The 21,643-nt window shown below is 38.5% G+C and overlaps 1 protein-coding gene across 2 annotated transcripts in view; it reads left to right on the forward strand.

The window, feature by feature from the left end:
- The first annotated feature begins 3,181 nt into the window (after positions 1–3,181).
- Positions 3,182–21,643, forward strand: part of LOC130913267 (ADP-ribosylation factor-like protein 15) — a 258,841-nt gene continuing 240,379 nt past the window's right edge. Inside the window, exon 1 of one of the 2 annotated variants that reach the window (XM_057831732.1) lies at positions 3,182–3,555. In XM_057831732.1, coding sequence (XP_057687715.1) covers positions 3,544–3,555 — 12 coding nt within the window. In that variant the 5' untranslated portion in view covers positions 3,182–3,543. Of the gene's footprint in view, positions 3,556–13,565; positions 14,272–21,643 lie in introns of those variants that run through there. The other variant, XM_057831730.1, reaches the window with a different exon arrangement.

A 21,643-nucleotide genomic window follows, 5' to 3' on the forward strand; every position in this document is an offset into this window, starting at 1 on the left:
ACACTGTGTTCCACACCTCTCACTGCTTATTTGTGTAAGCTCCACCCCACCCAGTCACATCTCTCTCTCCCCTCCTTTTTCTCCTTGATCATCAGGCGCCCCACATGGTGTCAACCCGAAATACAATTACCACTAGCTAGCGATAGCACCAACATATTCATAGTCAGTGTAGGAGTTTAATGTATTTCTTGCTATTGTTTGTTCTTCTCTTCTGTCACTTTTTCTGCCCCCCGTAACTCCTTCCTGTTCGAGAACAAATAAAAACATAAAATAAATAAGTCCTCTATTTTTAAAGGTGCATTGTGTAACTGCAGCTCAATTTCCAGGTAAACAATGGCAACCATGTAGCTTGTTAGCCCTTGGGGTATAGGTGAATTGAGTTTTACTTTGAAATTGGTCGAAAATATTATGACATGAGATCAATTCTTATGAATAATACGTGAGTGATATCTCCACGTGAGGGAAAGCTCTTGACCGCAAGAATTGTTCCAAGTCTCCCATTGTGGTGTCCAAACTGACCTGAAGTAACAATTACCCCCCACTTTTTTCTTCCAATATTTTAATTTTTTACCTTGATGTTAACTTCTGTTTTATTTTTTTACTTCGATGTAATTTTTTATGCTATGATGTTAACCTAGTTTTTTTGCTTAGACTTTATTTTATTTTAATTTTTTAACTTTTGTGTATTTTTTTTCCAAGGGGCACCTGTTTGTCTTGACTCAGGTAAAAAAATGTAAAAAAAAATTTACTCAAGTAAAACTACAGAAGTACTTTGAAATACATTAATTTACACTGAAAAAATATTGAGGACAAAGAAGCGCTAAAATGTCTCGAAAAGATTTGCTCAGATAAACACTGCCATCTTGTGTTTACTTGTAGTTTGGCAGTTTGTCCTTGCCGTGACTGATTATTTACATGGCTATAGGCGTCCAATTCATTTGAATTAGGAGAGCTACATAAATTAAAACGATGTGTTATGTTATGCACTGTACAAAAAGATTACCAATGTCATCCCCTTGCACATATTATGTTCCTTCTTACTTTGTTTTTTCAGTCCCTTTTTCCATTTTATCTTTTACATTAGGGAGATCGATGGAGATCAAGTTTGTTGCGCTCTGACAAGCACACAATTTGTTTGGCCCAACTCTTTCAGTTCTGTCTGGTGGCAAGGCCTACATATTAACAAGGAACCAGACATGAACTTTGAACTGTCTCTCAAAGTCTGTCTCTCTTAGTGTCATCTTTTTTTCCTGGTTGTGTTGTGTAACATGTACGTCAAAGTTCACAGCAGCAAGCTGTCATCCTTAATTTGATTCACTGGTCAAATTTTATACCCGGTCATCAAGTCGAAAACCATAAATTTACATTATATAATGTTGTACCCAATATTGTTTCAGGGTGAAGTTTGACATATTTTGTTCATTTTTTTTAGTAATGTTTTTTTTCTTCCAGTTATTCATTTTTTAAAAATGTATTTATTTTGGCAGGAAGTGTCCTAATATCAACAGAAAGCTACCTGTATCAATAGGAAGTGATGCTGAAATGCCCCCTAATCAAAAGGAAGTAATGTAATAACAACAGGATGTGGCCCTGACATGCCCCCATATCAAGGAAGTTCCCCGTAATGCGTTTGTAACATGGGCATGAGCCTTAAAATGGAATATTACAAAAGGTCTTGTAACAACGCTGACCAACCTGAAAAGAACTGGACATTTGTAAGTAAAATGAGTGACTTTCTGTTGCCACTAGCTGGTGCTGAAGGGTTAACGCAAATGAGTTCTACAAAACCTTTAGGGGTATGACTTCATCAAACACGATATGTTGTATATCTGCCAAGTAATGACTGTTAAATGTGTGACGAGACAAAATGGCGATGGTCATTTTCACTTTTCTGCTTCAACCAAACATCAATATTTTGGTATCAAGCACCGGAACGCATGTCTTAAGGCTCCCCTGATGCAGGTTTGAAGTCAATTGATTTTTTCCCTTGAAGGAGGAACCTGTTCACAGTAGGTGGCGCCAGGCCTAATGGGTAATATTTCAATGCAGTCGTGTTCAGGCTGGGATACTTCTCATACATGCCAGATATGAAAAAGACTGAACTTTGTATCAGGGAGTTATTAGTCATTTACTGAATTTGGCATGTTGCCCCCCCCCCCCAAAAAAAAAAAACGGCCGACTTTGGTACTCCGCCCCAGTCAGGCCAGTGAAAGGAAACTCACTATTTTGATAGTTTTAGATCTCATATGTCTCATGAACAGCCTCACTCATTTTGAGGAGGATCCAACTAACTCCCTAGGTGCCAATGTCTCAGATATGCACCCTGTAACTCGATATTAATTTCACATTGGATCCAAAATACCAGATTTCCTGTTGGGTTTGGAATACGGGTGCAGAGACTTTTTGGAGCAGTTTTGCACAAGGTATCGATTCCCCAAATTACATCGCTCTACGTTGAAAAAACCTAATAGGCGAGGCCTTTTTGAAAAATTCAAGGGGCGCCACTGAGCCATTTTGTTACGTTTTCTCCCAAGGTCCCAAAATTATTGAAATTTACGTCGAACCACGTGTGTGCACATTTTTTTTTTTTTATTGCATGTTAAGGCAAAAATATTAATCGTTTGCCAAATAATATACTGCATATATATATATATATAGATATACATATATATATATAGCTTATTTATATTTATTTAAAATTTTTTATATATAATTTATAATCATATACAACTATATAATTTTAATTATAATAATTTTATATATTTATTTAATTAAAATTTTAAATTTTATATATATATATTAATTATATATACAGTATTATTAATTATTTTTATAATTATTTCAAACGTCATTATTCCTATCTATAATTATATTTAAGAATAAGAACATCTTGTATTGTAATTCATACAGATTTTCCATTGTCTACTATGATTTTTTTTGTCAATATGTTGACGTTTTTTCTGAGCGTTTCTTTTATAAATATATCAAATGAATAACATTGTTATTATTTTTAAAGCATGATTTGGGATTATATGTTACATAAGAAGAAAAAAACGAAAATCTGTTTGAGGTTTTTTTTTATTATTGTTTTTTTTTTGTAATGAGAATTCAGTCGCCATGTGTTTGGTCACATGATCACTCTACGTACTTACGCCGTCGCGCGAGTGACGTCACGACGGAGGCTTCCTCATCAAGCCAACCAACCAAAGCAACAGTCCAACTGTTATGGTGCGTGAGAGTGTCAGAACAAAAACTGCGAGTGCGTCTTCCAGCCGAGAAAAAAAGCTCTTCAACCCATCGGCTCGTGTCGACCCGGGACGTCGCTACTTCGTTTCGGCGTGCTTTCAGGCGGAGGAGACGTTGAAGAAAACCCCCCGGTGCTAACCCACTAATAAGGCTGTTTTTACTACCCACCGTGGCTGTCGGAAGGCGGGGAATACAAAGCGACGTGTTGCCCGGACGCCCTGTTTTTCCCAACATTTGGGACTCTCAAACATTCCTTGAAAGTCTGCTCGTGTCGCTGGGACTGCCCAACGCTTGTACATGGATTATCTGGTGAGTAAATGTGTCAAAATGGAGTGGCGTTGCTGCTTTCTCCCCTCCAGTGTGACGCCTTTTGACGTTGCTGATTAGGGGGGTCGCGCAGGTTTGTTCAATTCAGGAGCAAACTAACCACTTTGTTGTTAACATGGAATCATTGCTGACAGGGTGTTTGTACTTTATTTTGCCACTTACTACTGTTTACTTGTACTCCTTGCATGTTGAGGGGGCTTTTGGGGACTCTTTACACCAATGGGTTTACGTACAATGACTACTATTTGCTTTGCCAGTGCTTAATTTGTAAATCATAAGGTACCAGAACGCAAAGTACATATGACAGCCAGGGGTGAAAGTGGGCCGGAACGGTCAGGAACGCAGTTCCGGTATAAGATTCAGGGCCGGAACGCAGTTCCGGTATAAGATTCAGGGCCGGAACGCTGTTCCGGTACATGGTGCTTTGATTCCGAAAATATGACGGCAACTGTCAAAACGCTACGTTAAAATTTTTTTTTTAAAAATGCTAAGCTGCCACACATGCATTTCATCTCCAAGAACGAAACAATCTACCAACATCAGATTTACATACACAAGTGTTAACAACAAGCATAATAACGTATAATAAAAAGCATAACAAAAAAGGTTGTTGAATTTATGCGACAAAAAGGGCAATGCAACATAAAATGGATCAAAAATTTTAAAAGCAACAAAATAGTTGAGGAGGCTTATTTATCATATCTAGTTTTATTTGCTCTGATGGGGAGGTCCAGAACATCTTAGCTGTCAATGTGCCCTTTGGACTTGTATTTGTTAATTAATTAATATAATTAATAATTATAATTAATTAATGCTAGGCTACTTATTCATTTGCTTATGATTTAAAAAAGTCAATGTTTGCGCAATCTTCAAAATATATTCCATTTCACTCTGCATAATATAAATCATTTGTACTTATTTTTCTGAATGTATGTTACTTATATATTTGTTATTTAAAAAAAAGTCAATGTTTACATTAACTTCAATTTTAATATGCATACTATGTTCTTCAGTAGTGAAAATTGAGATATGGCATTTCGTATGTAAATGAGGGAAAATAAAAATTTGGAGATGGAGGGTGGGGTTATTGCTGTTTTTGTTAACTTTTGCAAATCATTGAGAAAAAAATTGAATGAAAATCAGATTTTGTATCTGTTATATATATATATTTATATAGCTGTTGTAACTGTGCTAAAACAGTTTTCTTTGCATTTCAGTAGTTTAGGAGGTGTGGCCAAAAAAAAAAGAAAGAAAAAAATTTATAAATAAATAAAATTTCTGGCTCACGTTGGGGAGTTCCGGCAAGAAATTCTAGCCACTTTCACCCCTGATGACCGCGCAAGGATGACGACACGGGCAAAGGTCCTGGAACATACGCAGAAAATGGTGCTGAAAACAACACGCAAATGCCCACTTGTCATGCTGTGGGACTCCATTTCAGATAGTATCTATTGTATAAATGTTATGACAACAATTTACAATTATTTAGGCTACACTCCGCACAGCACGGGATTGCTGCAGCTGCCCTCATTGCCGGTTGTTGCTTGTATGACTTGTTTTGAACCATCATGCAACTGTCTTTATAGCATGTTGAAAATACTGTAAATGTTAAATAATGTTGAAATACTGTTTGATCCTGGCTGCTTGTTCCCCAGAACCCGCAAATTTCCAGTTTTTAAAAAATTTTTTTTTATTTCAGCGGCGTGATTTGTTGGTCCAGCTCTTCAGTGCATCAACAAATCTCTGACTCTTTCAGATGACGTTAAATTTTTATAGACAACATGCAATTCTTGGGATTTGTTCTGTATGTGGATTTATGCATATTACTAGAGGTGTGCAAAATTTCCAATTCTTAGATTATTTGCGATTCGACCGTGGAAGATTCGAGAACGATTCACAAACATCCAAATTCCGTTTATTGAAATATGCAAAAATGCTTCTCATTACCCGGCCCCTCGGGTAATGCCAATGCTCAACTCACGGCTCTAGCTCAACTCATGCCACGAGATAAAAAAACACAACAACATACCTGAGCTGCCGAAAAGCTGCTACAAAGTACATCCGCATAATGTTACAGTAGATATCATTTATATAGGACTAGATGCAAAATGGATTCTGTAGCGTTAGCAGCACATCTACAGAAAGCTAGATTCGGGCGTTAGTAAACAGCCGCCATCTTAAAGCAGTGCACTTCCCTGCAAGGCTGTTGTAGCGAACCTTCCAAGCGAACCTAATTAACTTTTTATCTAAAATACTCCTAAATCAGTAAAATATTGACTTGAATCTATGTTTAAAATAGTTTTAAAACTTTCACATGTCGAAGGTAGACAAAAGGGAAATTATGGAATAACAGGAGCAATTTTAACAACTTTAACGGTTGATTCACAACATTAAAGTGCATGTGACACGAAAAAGCATGTTTATTTCATAATACATGCAGTATTTTATGCCCCTGAATGATATGGACCACTTGGATGTGTGTGGAAGCGATCGCTAGTTTTATTTAGTTTTTTGAATCCCGCGCCATGAAAATGAGTGACTTCCGGCTTCGGTCTTGCATTGAGGAGGAGGGCGCTGTGACGTGTACGGTAGAAGACGTCCTCTTCACGCTACAGTGTATTGTTGTGTATGAGGACGAAGGATTCAGCTGATTTTGCAGATTAATACGTTTATTTTTCGCATCACGCCAGCCAAACGGCTGCAGAAAAATCATTCTGATCCTCTAACTTAAATACATGTATGCTCTAATAAACCACAATTGTTCTCTTGTACTAAAATATGTTGTTAGAAACACACAAAATGTTACATCAATGGCAATATTTGATAATATTTAGTCCATATTTTGACCGTTAGTTGGCGCCATGGTTTGCGGGCTAGCAGTGATGATGTAATTGGTATCTTTCCAAATGTGTAGTGTGTTAAACAATTGCTTATTGCTGCCTAAACTCACGAAGTAAAATGCCACGATGTGCTGCTTTTGGATGCAATTCCCAGTCAAATGGAAACAAGGGGAGTGAAGTGAGTGGTCAAGGTGGAATTATTATTTTTAGTGAATAAATGTGCATAAGTGGAAGCTTCTCCTCCTTTTTGGTCCCTGTATGCACGCATCCTACCCACCACGCGTTACAACTAGCGCCCAAACATTTTTCCTGGATCCTCAGTCAAGTAAGGGATCCGTCTATTTTCTGGATCCGACGGTCCCGCCGCGTCTGCAATATTGGTTTCGGATCTGTCCATTTTTTTGATTCGTCGGTCCCATAGCGGCTTTTCAGTCTATTTTGTGGAATCGATGGCTGCGACATTGCCATGGGATCGGTCTAATTCCTGGATCTTCGAGTGAGTAAAAAACGCGGATTTGGATTACTATTGCTATCTTTTATGTTGACTATTCTTCGTGGAAGTTTTCCCCAAATCATACTAAATAATTAAAGCGCTATGGCACGCTACAGTGACGACAGTGACTCTGACGTGGACCTCACAACAATGTTGGAGTTTGTCAGGGAACGCGTGTTTGCTTACTGCTGAGCTCCCGAGTGAAGAGTGGTCAAGGTGGAAATATTTTTTTTTTGTGAATAAATGTGCATAGTGGAAGCTTCTCCCCTTTTTGGTACTTTTAGACACGTATCCTAGCTACCACGCGTTACAATATACAAGACATGGATTACACAAGGTGTGCTCTTTGGCCTGTACTGTATGTAAAGCACACGACAGCTCTGGATGCTAACAATCTACATAATTATATTGGGATAAGTTTGAAAACGCAATATGCTTACCTTGAATATTTGCTAATAAAACCGGACAGCGTACACTCTCGCTCCCAACCGGAGTTCCCAACACAACAGCACTCTCTCGCATCATGAGTTTTACCCAACTTTTGTTTTATCAGGTATTTGCTGCACGCATTTTTCCCTGAAGGTCGTCTTGTGAACGACCGACAGTGCTGTCCTGCTCTTCACTTTTCAGCTCTGGTTCAAATAGGAAGGGGAGAACTGACGACATGTTGGGAAAGCTAACGAGAGATAGTGTAAAGCGCTTTGAGCGCCTTGAAAGGTGGAAAAGCGCTAAATAAGTATAACACCACCACCACAAGCTGGAATTTCGGCAACGGGACCAGTGACGTCACGCACTGCGACGTAACAAGAATGGCGACCTGTAACTTAAAATAATTTTACAAACTTTATTAAAACAAAAACATTAAGAATTATTATAACTCTTACTAACATTTATCTTTTAAGAATTACTTGTCTTAAAAATAGAGGATCCCTATAATACACTGCAAAACACACCTTCTTAAAACTAGTCAGTTTTAAGTGTAAATCTATTGGAAATAAGTGAAATTATCTGCCAGCGCTTCAAGTGTATTTCTCTCAGATTTCTTGGAAGAAAAATAGCTAGCTGAAAATAATCTTAACAGCCTTATTTTAAGCAATACATTATTATACTTAATCCTAAAAAAAACTTGGAAGAAGGAAAGATTTTGAATAATATTTGTGGCTACAGAATATTATTGTTATTTCATTACAACAGGAATGTGCATATTTAAATTGATAAGTGTTAATAAGTGCCACTAAGTTTTGATTATTTACTGTGACTGTAATTGAGCAGACGAATAAGTTAAATTAATTTGAAAAGTGATTGCTAATGTTATATGCTTTTTTGCACACTGTGAAAATGATTAACTCAAAAGAGCGAGATGTCATGTAACCATTCTGCAGCGCTTTGTTTACTTTTGCAGCACTCATGACATTTGCTTTACAGCACGGCAGTACTATTTGGACAGAGTTGGAGCTCGCATCCAGGTGCGCGTTGTTTTGTAATTGCATTGCATTGCAGCCGTAAACATAACAATGACAGCACGTAGGTTCAGACGCTCGAAATTGTGTCTCCACTTCACAAGGAAAAATGACAACAAAGCGACTTGCAGTCATTGCAAAGTGGAGATAACTGCATCGGGAGGGAGTACGACTGCACTGTCCTCACCGAGACGCTAAGGCTCAGTCCTGGCGCCATGTTAGTTTGATGCGTCTGGACAACAAGACACGTCACGTCACGTGATGACGCAATACGCGTCTTTAGGAATCGTTAAAGAAATCGTTAAGGCTTTTTCATTGTGATGTCGAGGCCTCGAAACACTAGGAACCGGTTCGGAATTGGAATTAGATTTCGATTCCCATCCTTAGTCTTATATTTGGGCCAATACGATATTTGTCACCGTTAGTTCATTGACTATAAAACAATGTTAACCAAACCATCGCCTGACATACTATAGAACAACGTTGTTTCAACATCACTGCCATGTGACATCTGTTTTTGCAACATTGATTCAACATTGTTTATTGTTGAGATTTACGATGTCAACCATATTGAATGATGATTTTGATGGAAAAATTTAACGTTTACTCAGTGTCTGTCTGCTATATGGGAAATGATTGAACTCTCTCATTGCATTTTATTGCATTTTAATATTATAATTGGATATCATTCATTATTCGGTGGCATCCGGTGATGGGAAGATTAAGGCGTAGTGTTTGGACCTTTTTCCTCTGATGGGTTGGGTGCAAACAGTACAACAACAGACAGGAAGCAGAGGAAAATATTAACACAGACATTGTTGTTGGGAAATTTGTTGTCATCCTTCAGGGAGCGGAAATGCAGAGAAACTTGGACTGTCAGATGCTTTATAACCAGAACTACTTGTGAACGATATGAAACTAAACTGGATTTTGGCATTGTGGCAAGTGATGGCAATCCAAATGGATTAGAGGTCTGTCGCCATCAATGGCAGCTGATGAGTTAATGTACGTACAAACACGGAGTTGTTACTGAATGGGCTAAGAACAGTATGTTTTTAGGGAACCTCCTTACAGAGTTCTGTGCAACATAACTGATATTGTGATAGAAAATGATAGTTTCAGGTGCATTAGAGAAAATGTGGACTGGTGTGTTTGTTTGTAAGTGTAAATGAGAAATGGGATGTTTTATGAGGGGTTGCGGCAATTAACTCATTCACTCCCAGCCATTTTCACCGGTGCAACCCCCTATGTTCCTGGCCGTTTTACTGGATTTTGACTGATTTCGAAGGCCCGCAGAAAATTCAGTTCTATTGCTATATAAACATGGAACCCACCAAAAGAAAGATTAGACTCTCTTCTTTCAGCAGGAAAAAAAGTTGGTTCATGTCTTTTTCCATTCTTTAGAAATCAGCATTAGAAAATAGCTTAGTTTGAGCAATTTTCCAATTTCTGATGAAAAAAACAAATTGAGCTTTTTGTAAACCTCATGCAAAACACAAATATTGGACGTTTTTTGTTTTTTGACTTCAGTTCAATAAACTAAAATTGAAAAAACGGATTAAGGCTTGTTTTCTGTTATTGAATTAGCAACAGGAGATTATTCATTTCTCATTTTTTGTTAACATACATAAACGAAAAAAAAAACCTGAAGTCTGCTAGTTTTCCATTTTTTTGTTTTCCAAAAGTAGAAGGAAAAAACGATTGGCTAAACGGTACACAGACCACAACTCCATGGGCTGGATTGATCCCACCTGTGGGGCTGCATATTTGACACCCCTGCTTTAGTTCTTGTCACGCAAATCTGTCGACTAACTATTTCAGGAATATTTCATTTCATGTGACTGTGGAGTCATTTTTTCCCCCTGTACTTGTCCCAGGGGATTTACGATAAACCGCAAACCTACTCAATAATCCATCCATCCTCCGTGTGAGGCTCAGTGCAGTAAATGGATAACGCCTCTGTTTAACTATGAAGAATGACAAAGGAAACATGGCACGATAGTTAAACGCTCGCCACAGATTATGTATTACAGCGGCATGACTCTGTTGTCCCTAAGTACCACGGATCCACATTATGCTGTTTGATGCCCACGCTATAATGTAAATAAATTTATTATCTCATATTGCCAATATTTGGATATGTTGGGCAGACAGTGAACAAGCCTGCAACCATAATGCACTTACTGGTCCTAGTATAACACATCAGCTTTTCTTTTAACCCATTCACTCCCAGCCATTTTCACCGGAGCAAGGCCCTTTGCTCCCGGCTGTTTTACTGGATTTTGACTGATTTTGCAAGGCCCACAATTCTGTTCTATTGCTAATAGGGCTGTCAAACGATTAAAAATGTTAATCGAGTTAATTACAGCTTAAAAATGAATTAATCGTAATTAATCGCAATTCAAACCATCTATAAAATATGCCATATTTTTCTGTAAATTATTGTTGGAATGGAAAGATAAGACACAAGATGGATATATACATTCAACATACGGTACATAAGTACTGTATTTGTTTATAACAATAAATCAACAAGATGGCATTAATATTATTAATTCTGTTAAAGCGATCCATGGATAGAAAGACTTGTAGTTCTTAAAAGATAAATGTTAGTACAAGTTATAGAAATGTTATATTAAAACCCCTCTTAATGTTTTCATTTTAATAAAATTTGTAAAATTTTCAATCAAAAAATAAACTAGTAGCCCGCCATTGTTGATGTCAATAATTACACAATGCTCATGGGTGCTGAAGCCCATAAAAGCAGTCGCACCCAAGCGCCAGCAGAGGGCGGTAAAACTCCAAAAAAACACAAGTAACAAGTGGACATTTGCACTGTGCTGTCATTTTAATCTGTTTGAGCGGGGCATGTGCATTAATTGCGTCAAATATTTTAACGTGATTAATCAAAAAAATTGATTACCGCCCGTTAACGCGATAATTTGGACAGCCCTAATTGCTATATAGACATGGAACCCACCAAAAGAAAGATTAGACTCTCTTCTTTCAGCAGCAAAAAAAGTTAGTTCATATCTTTTTCCATTCTTTAGAAATAAGCATTAGAAAATAGCTTAGTTTGAGCAATTTTCCAATTTCTGATTAAAAAAAACTGAGAAATTGAGCTTTTTGTGAAAGCATACATTTCAAACATAACTTTGACTTTAACACAGCTATGTTTTGCTTTAGTTACATCCCAAACATCTGAATGTTTTCCTTTTACAAAATAACATAAAAAAACAAGACAAATAGAGCTTTTGAAAGCAAAGTAATAATTTATTTACACATAACTAACTGAAAGATGACGCGTGGCCGCGACAGCCAGTTAAACTTTTCCCTCATTGTCGCCTGTCTCATAAAGGAATTTTTTTGAGTCTCTGCGGGCTCTGCTCGCGAGCAGCACGGACTCAACAGCATCGTTCCCTGCACTAGTGGTCCCGGTCGTTCTGCTCAGTCGTCCAACGCCTGGCATCCATTTGGTCGTCTTCTGCCGGCGCCCTGGCCGTGTGGCTTGGCCGTTCGTTGCCGTTGAATCGGGTAGTGGCTCTAACCAAATGCGCTACTGCCCTCCAGTGGCCAGTTTTATTTTTTTTAAATGGATTTTTAGCATTGTGCTTTGGAGCTAAGTTGAATCAGAACCTAGAGATGTTTCTTGGGAAAAAAAAAAACATAACGTAAAAGACGTATAAATACGTCTTTGGGACACTGAAACAATTAAAAATAGAACATATTTATACGTTTTTGGGAGCAAATGAGTTAAGTGACCTCTAAATGTCTCAAAAAATTACATTCACACCAACAGCCAGAAATAGTAGCAAGTCATTAAATCAAACTAAAGTCATGAAACAACTGGAACAGTAACTGAAGAAATAATGTTCACAGAACATGGTCATTGAATGTTACATTTTACAATATTTTGGCTTCATGGTGGTTTATTTGCTGCATGACGCTCTTGAGTCAAAGAGGTCAACAATGTTGAGAACTCTATGGCATTTTGTAGAGGTCAACCGAAATGGGATTTTCAATTGGCGACACCGATATCTAAAAAATGTCATACTCTTTTTTTCTAAAGCACTTAGATTATGAAAGGCAATTTTTAAAAAATTGCTTGGTGTAAAAAAAGGCCTAAACCATAGTGACGAGAATACCACCTGTGGATGTGCAGTTAATAGGGCTGTACTGAACAATTATTTTTCTCCCGACTATCTTTACGATTAATCGATTAGTCTTAATGAGGAATATTTTTTATGATCTAGCGATTATTTTTTGGGTTTGCTATTATTAATTCACAAAACATTTCTGAACACTTATTCAAATTAAGAGTTTAAGAGGATGCTCGCCATGCGAATGCTACGCTAATGCTACAAGTTACATTTAGAGTGCAAGGATCACTCAGTAAACACCTTAAAATGCTAAAGCAACACTGCATATTGTTATGCAAAATAAAAAGAAACCTTACAATATTTACAAAACAAGCAAGCCTAAAGCTTACCTGTAGCAGCCTGCTTTAAAGCTGCTGTGGGGTCCTTCTATGGTCCTAAAATCAGTAAGCGGCAGCCGAAGTTGGCCACACAGATGCCGGGTCAAAATCCTTTTTCGTTGCCTTTTTTTTTTTTTTTTTTTTGTGAAACGACTGATGTGTCGATTGTAGGAAAAAGTCCATGTATCGGGTGGCCGATATATTGGTCGACCTCTAATCAGCGGCCATACAGCTAACACAAGTTCTTATATTATATATTGGCTGATGTTGGGAAAAAGTCCATATATTGGCCCGATATATCGGTCAGCCGATATGGTAAATGGTGTCATACTTCTTATATATTGGCTGATTTTGGGGCAAAAGTCCAAATATCGGCACGAAATATCGGCCGGCTGATATATCGGCTCGACATATCGGGCGGCTGATAAATCGGCTCGACATATCGGGCGGCTGATAAATCGGCTCGACATATTGGCTCGACATATCGGCCGGCTCGACATATCTGCCGGCTGATATATCGGCTGGCTCGACATATCGGCCGGCTCGACATATTGGCCGGCTGATATATCTGCTGGCTCGACATATCGGCCGGCTGATATATCTGCTGGCTCGACATATCGGCCGGCTGATATATCTGCTGGCTCGACATATCGGCCGGCTGATATATCGGCTGGCTCGACATATCGGCCGACTGATAGGTTGGCTCGACATTTCGGGAGCTCGACATATCGGCCGGCTGATATATCGGCTCGACATATCGGCCAACCTCCAATCAGCACCCATACAGCTAACACAAGTTCTTTATATATCGGCTACATATTGGCCGATCTTGAAAAAAGTCCGTATATCGGTCCGATATATCGGTCAACCTTTAATTTCACTTTCTCTCTGGATAGTAATTGGCCATTCACCCGGCAAAAGTAGCAACATCCACTTGACATCTGAGCTGAATTAGCACCACGTCGACTCAGTTGACATGCTCCAGTGTTTCCAACACAGACATATAAACACACAAACTGTCTTTATTTATACTAAATACAGTACGGACAGTATAGAGAGCGTGGGTGTGTAATGGTGACTAATCCAATTTGCTGTCTTATTCTGGATCTGGAGTTTGTCACAGAGCCCTTAATCTCTGTGGCAAGAACGTTACATTATTCCTAGCCGATTTTTTTTTTTGCCAATATGAGCCATTTGCGATTTCTACTGAATGAGTATGACGAGTAAACGCGAGGCGATCTTCATTCTCATATCTCCGCTTAAGCCCAACTCGAGAGGCGGCGGCGACGCTCCGGACTACCGTTTAGCCGGGCTCCCTCCATTCATTCACTCAGGCTTGCGTGTTGCCGTGGGATACGCCTGTTGCTGAGCACGATGTCGGAGCACATGCAGCTCTCGCTCGCCTTGTGCAGGATTGGGCTTTACAGGGTAAGAAACGATGACAAAAATGTTGCCGAGATGTTTTAGCGCATCAGGAGGGATTCATTATATGCGAGTTTTCAAATGGGAGATTTGTTTTTTGTGTGTGTTTTGAAGCAGCCGCTGACCAACTGGGTCTGTTGCCTGGTCACTGAACGGAGTGTTTGCTGTGTTGCGTGTTAGCCGGTCACGGCGAATCACTAAAGAGGAATCGGAGTATGTTGTATTGTGGCGTGTCTGTCAATGTGCTCTTCTATTATCAAGGTTTAGGCAAAGAATGAGGTGTGAATTTTAGGTTAGCAGCCAATTTACTCCTGTTAATCTCTTTGGTGGAGAATCGCATGTGGGTGATTCTCATGAAGCTAGCCTAAAGTATTTCTTTGAAGATTTTTCGGGATATTGTCATGAAAACATGAAATTGTTCATTTTTTTTTGGTTGGAAGATGGTTATGTCTATTATGTAGTACGCATGAAGGATATTCGAAAAAACAATCACTGCGATTTTGGGGGGTTTTGCGATATATTGCAATATTAAAACTAGAAGAATTTTCACCAGATAACTTGAATAGCTCTGTCTGGGATAGGCCTGAATGATATCGGACAAAATTAACTTTACGATATGTGTTGCGAAGACTCCACACTTACGTTTTGCATTGGTTGCACTAGTGTGCCTAACTTTTTTCTTAAAGGGAAACTCTGACTTAAATGTTATGAAAACGCAAAGGGGGTGTGAGACATCAATAGAACCGTTATGTGCCAAGATAACAAATATTGATAAAGTTAACAAAAAATCAATCACATTAATGAGCAATTATCGAAAATAGATCGAAAATGACGAACATTTCCGAAAGTGTTCCGGAAACAGCTGAATGGGGCGGAGACGTCATAACAAGGAAACAAAAGGTCAAGGCAGGTGCCATCGTTGTTTATCGACGAGAGAGTTGCGTTCCTGTTCTATCAAAAAATCGCTAAAATGGTTCAAACCTGTCATGCTATGTGGTTTACAAATAGCCATTTGTCGCAATGTAGTACCCATGAGTTCCCGAACACGAGAAAAAGAGCTGGACTACGCAGACAATGAGTAAAGTTCGTCAGTGCTAAGAGGGCTAATTTTGCAATTTTACAGGGAAACGGGAACCTGACGAGCCAGAAGATGTGCCTACAACCTCAAAGTAAACAAAATTTATGGTACTTCCCAATCACTAAAGACCCACGAACTGCGAAGGAGTGAATTCGTGACCCGTATGTGAATAAATCGAGTGATTCGAGCATGTTTGTGGAACAGGAATATCAGCTTGTAGAGATCGCAAATCACGGCGACTTAAACGTACGTTTGAGACAACAACTCTACCGAAGTTCTGGATTAAAGTCATTTCGGAATATCCCGACATCGCTTGGAGCGCGCTGAAAACTGTGCTACAATTTCCAACATCGCTAGCTTGATGCTAGCTTCTCTCACTCTCCCATCTCCTCTCAACGAAACAAACTCAGCCCTCCCACTGATTCAGCGGGTGAGTTGTATTTTTTCCCTGCACTTAACACGACGGGGCTAAAAACAAATGCTATTTTATATTTGCTGTATTTTTCTGCCACACATTGCCGGTGTTCTGACAAAGTTGGCCTGCGCATAACGTTAAAAAGGACCGCGAATGCAGCGATTCCTAAGTACACACTACAAACTTTCTTTAAAGAGAGGAATATTAACTTACGTTTGCCATGTTTGGCGCACACAACAACTGCACGTAGCCCTCTCACTTAACGACTTCGCCGTGTCGTTAAGCGTTAATTTACGCCATTTCCGTGTTGCACATGTATGTTTGTGATGTAAATAGTTTTTTAGCACCATTGGATAACATTGAGAGTCCAACTGAATATAAAAGAGGGACACCGGTCCGTGAAAAAAAGACCCAAATCACACCGGGGACCCCTGCTCTAATCCCATTCATATTTGTTTCGGTTGGCAGAGCTACACCGATGATAACATATTAAATGATAATTATTCTATACATTACTTTATTTTGCGGTCACGGTGTATCAGCTTCACAAAAAGAAACGCAAAACAAACCATTCGGTGATTCTGTTGCCGCCGGTGTTTCATAAGTGTGATTGCTCCCCTCAATGATCCTTTCATTAGGCTGCATTGGCTTTCGTTTGGGCTCAAATTGATAACCCAAAACACCAAAGAAAGGTTCATAACTCTCCTCTTCACCATTAGAAGAATGTTCGTTACGTCGGATTCGTCGCTGCAACTAGAAATGTAATTGTCCGCCATCATCGCCGCCATTCAGTACTAAAGCACTGAGCTGTTTGTTTCCTTGTTTTGATGTCACGCACACAATCTGCCAGATTTCCGGGATCTCGGGGGCGGGTCTTTTTAGCTTGAAATTGACCCAAATTTCTCTCATTTTCTTGGTGTTGCGATGTGTGTAATTAGACGAAGTGACATGATATGAATCCAAAAGGCATTCGTTTATGGATAAATGATGGAATATTAGCATTTTCCCAGGTGTTGACATACACTTTAAAGACTTGTAGACTCTAATAAGCCACAATTGTTCTGTTTTACTAAAATGTTATTTGGAAACACATGAAATATTGCCATTGATTTAAAAATGTATAATATTTAGTACATGTTTTGACCTACGCACAACGCTATGTTTTATGCGCGCCATGCACGCTGGGTGTGATGAAGCGGTTGGGCCGGACTACTGGGAGAATAGCTGTGCTAGCTAGCCAGCAAAGTTAGTATGATGGCTGGCATGATTTTGTCACATTCTGCTGCTGTCAGATTTTGTTAGAGAGCTGTAGGATGAGTTCCCGACGTTGTACCTGCATCCAATTCCAGCTCATCAGCAGTGTCTTTAAACCGATCCTAGGCGGCTTGCCGAGATATTGACTTGCTGCCATTTGACAGTTTGTATTCTTGATCCCGTCGTCGCTTGCCTTGGTTTTTTACGCGGTGAGATGTCCAACACATGCGCACATCGGTTAAAAGCGGCGAGTACTTACTATTTGTGTTATTTATTAGTTTTATTTATTATCTTTTATTACCTTTACATTGCCTCAAAATACTTTTGTGTTTCCTTGTGGTAGCTTTAAAGCAGATTGTTGATCTGTTGACCACATTATTTAAACGACCCTAATTTGATATTACTATGTTTAATAAGTATTTTCTTAAGGCATGTTTAGTATGTTCTTTCTGTATATATTAGGGGTGTGACAAAATATCGAAATTGTGATATATTTGGATACTTTGTATCCCAAAAGGTTATCGATATGTTCCTGCCAAGAATTGATATATCTTCCACCATAATAGTGTCTCAGGTAACTCTAAGGCTGCCATTGACAGTGCTCGACACCCAATCCATTTAGACTGGGAACGTTAGTTCATTCGAAATAGGGCTGTAGCTCTTGATTATTTTAGTAGTCGATTAATCGATGAACTATTTAGTTCGAATAATCGGATAAGGAACATAAAAAAATGATAATACCTGAGCTGAGCCTCACACGGTATGTATAACAAAAAAAAAGAGAATCACTGTACAACAAAAGAACAATTGGCTAACTTACATAGCAGAAGTCCGCTAGCTTAAATGCTATAAAATGCTAACGCTTTTTTACAGTGCTGTTAACAAATAGCTCAGACACATGTTGCCACAAAAAATGGCTAAATATACATTTAAACGAAATTAGGAATGGATTAAAAAAATCATTAGCTTAAACTTTAAGTTAAACAAACACTTAACAAGGAGCATATGGATTTAGCTATGTGAAATGAGGTAGACTAGAGGGCTGTGTATCCACCCAAATCAATAAATGCAAACATTTTCAAAACAAACCATTACAACGCCACTTTAATTAAACGAATACTCAAAGAGGCAAAATTTAGTCTGAATCTTTTTTTTTTCTCATCGAACACTCGAGTTAATCGATTAATCGTTGCAGCACTAATTCGAAACCAGAGCATTCGCAGTCATTCTGTCTGATTTTCAGGGAAGTAACTGAAAATCAACAGGTAAATGGCCCAAAATGACCTCATTGCCTGGCATTGGCTGCTACTGACGGCCATGGCAGCGAAAGAACGAATGTTTCTTTCATTCGCTGCCATCCCTCCCACTTCAAACGGATTGGACGTCTACTAGTGATAAACTCATTCCAATTCACAGCAGAAGCTTGTTTTTCTGTTTATTAGGTGTTTGTAGAATATCCTAGAATGATTTCCTGACCACTGTATCGATAATCGTTGTCAGATCATCGTTATCGTGAGCTTTGTATCGCAAATCGTATCGTGAAGTAACAAGAGGTTCCCACTCCTAGTATACATCTAAACAAAACTAGCTGAAAGCGCACGGTAGTACTTTGGGTGTCAAATTTGCCTCTTGTAGGCAGAACAGTTTTTTTTCCCTACGCTCGTCACGTCTCATCCCGTCTTTCCTGTTCATTTTGCTTTTTCTGCTCGTTTTGTGAAATATCGACAGTGCTGTCCTGCTCATTAATGTTCCTCTCGAGTTCATTTATCTTTTAAGAACTACAAGTCTTTCTATCCGTGGTTGCCTTTAAAGTGTTTCAGCACAAAATGTAGGCGCACACACATTTTTCATTGCATCACCTTTAATGCCATCACTTTCCTTAAAATTCATATAATTCATTCATCTTCATCACGAGGGGATCGCGGGGGAGCTGGAGCCTATCACAGCTAACTCCAGGCAGAAGGAGGGGTACACTCTGAACTGGTTGCCAGCCAGTCGCACATATGGACTAGGGTTGGGAACCTCTAGGTACCTCACAATACTAGTGCTGTAACAATTAATCGAATAACTCGAGTAACTCGATTTAGAAAACTGCGTCAAATCAAATTTTGCTGCTTTGAGTATTTGTCTAATTAGAGGAGCATTGTAATGGTTTGCTTTGAAAGTGTTTGCATTTAGTTTTATTGATTTGGGTGGATACACTGCCCTCTAGTGGCAACAGTGAATATGACATCACTCATTTAACATGGATGGATCCAGTTGCTCCCTGTTAAGACAACATAAGGTTCTAAGTTTTTGTTTGAGCTAATGTTTTGTATGCATTCATAATTTACTTTAGAAGTATATTTAGCTTTTTTCTGTGGGAATGTTTGTTTGATTGATTAGTTAAGAGCTTTGTTAAAAAAAAAAAAAAAAAAAAAATTATAGCATTTAAGCTAGTGGGCTATGCAAGTTGGCCAATTGTTGTTTTGTTGTACTTTGATCCTCATTTATTATTTTTATGTATAGCAGTTTGAGGCTAATCTCAGGTTTATTTTAGGGCTTTCAAACGATTAAAATTTTTAATCAAGTTAATTACAGCTTAAAAATTAATTAATCGTAATTAATCGCAATTGAAACCATCTATAAAATATGCCATATTTTTCTTTAAATTATTGTTGGAATGGAAAGATAAGACACAAGACGGATGTATACATCCAACATACGGTACATAAGTACTATATTTGTTTATTATAACAATAAATCAACAAGATGGCATTAATATTATTAACATTCTCTTAAAGCGATCCATGGATAGAAAAACTTGTAGTTCTTAAAGGATAAATGTTATTGAAATTTTATATTAAAACCCCTCTTAATGTTTTCGTTTTAATAAAATTTGTAAAATTTTCAATCAAAAAATAAACTAGTCGCTCGCCATTGTTGATGTCCATAATTACACAACGCTCGTTGTGCTTAAACCCATAAATTCAGTTGCACCAGAGCGCCAGCAGAGGGAGACAAAAAACACAAGTAACAAGTGGACATGTCACTGTACTGTCATTTTATTCTGTTTGAGTGGGGCATGTGCGTTAATTGCGTCAAATATTTTAACGTGATTGATTAAAAAAAAATTAACTACCGCCCGTTAACGCGATAATTTTGACAGCCCTAATAATTACGTTCTATTTTTAAATGCTTCACTGTCCCAAAAACGTATTCATACGTCTTTTGCGTTTTTTTTTTTTTAACAAGAAGAATCTGTAGCTGAGATTTCTCTGATTTATCTGAGAAACAAAAAACAAGGCTCCAAACCCATTTTAAAGCAATAAAACTGGCCACTGGAGGGCAGTAGCGCATTTTGTAAAGACCCGCAACCCGATTCAACAGCAATGAAAGGCCGGGCAGCACGGTCGGAGCGCTGGCGGCAGTATGCCAAAACAACCAAGAGGACGCCTGGAATGCCAGGCGCTGGACGACGGAGCAAAACGATGGAGACCACCGTGCAGCGGGCTCGCCAAGCAGACCCTGCAGAGATTAAAAAATAATCCATCTTTGTGATACAGACAACGATGAGGGAAGAGTTTACATAATTTTCATTATGATATTTTGTAAAAGGAAAACAGTATTCAGATGTTTGGGATGTAACTATTGCAAAAAAAAAGCTGTGTTAAAGTCAGTTATGTTTGAAATGTATGCGTTTACAAAAAGCTCATTTTCTCTGTTTTTTCATCAGAAATTGGAAAATTGCTCAAACGAAGCTATTTTCTAATGCTGATTTCCAAAGAATGGAAAAAGATATGAACTTACTTTTTTTCTACTGAAAGAAGAGAGTCTAATCTTTCTTTTGGTGGGTTCCATGTGTATATAGCAATAGAACAGAATTTTCAGTGGGCCTTGCAAAATCAGTCAAAATCCAGAAAAACGGCCGGGAGCGAAGGGCCTTGCTCTGGTGAAAATGGCTGGGAGTGAATGAGTTAAGCTAGTGGACTATGCAAGTTGGCCAGTTGTTGTACTTTGATCCTCATTTATTATTTGTTTTTGTATAGCAGTTTGAGGCTAAGCTCAGGTTTGTTTTGAAATTTATTTATTGCTGTTGTGAAATCAGGGTTTCCCCTAGGATTTTTTTTTTGAAGCTGCGCTTGTGGTGGGCTACATCGGAGTCGGACAGTCCCAACATGTCGTACCGTAGCGAAATTGCTTCGTATCATGACAAATGACAATTTTTTTTTCACATGTATTGTCTTCCAAAAATGACTTCTAACAAATCTCTATTTGAAATATATCATTTGCCAAACAAACACATATTCAATACTCAATACACGACAACTGTATAAACACACTTACATACACATAAAAAATGGATGCAGTGAATTATTCTGACCGACAGGTGGCAGCAATGCACTGCAAAAAGGTCAATTGGTTTCCCACACTGGCGCATACAGCCAGCAAAGACGTATTGTTAAATTATACAAATTATGAATTAGAATGTATCTTTAAATTAAGGCGTGGTGGCTTTTACACAGACTGCAAAAATCTAGTGACCTGACACTTCGTCATTCTTTGCGTCACACCTAATCAGAGGGGGCCGAACTTCATTTAGTAATAGCCGAAGACGGCACACGCTCATGTCTGATTTAAGCTTGGATTTA

Source organism: Corythoichthys intestinalis, chromosome 3 (assembly GCF_030265065.1).
Source record: "Corythoichthys intestinalis isolate RoL2023-P3 chromosome 3, ASM3026506v1, whole genome shotgun sequence".
Classification (NCBI taxonomy): Eukaryota; Metazoa; Chordata; class Actinopteri; order Syngnathiformes; family Syngnathidae; genus Corythoichthys; species Corythoichthys intestinalis.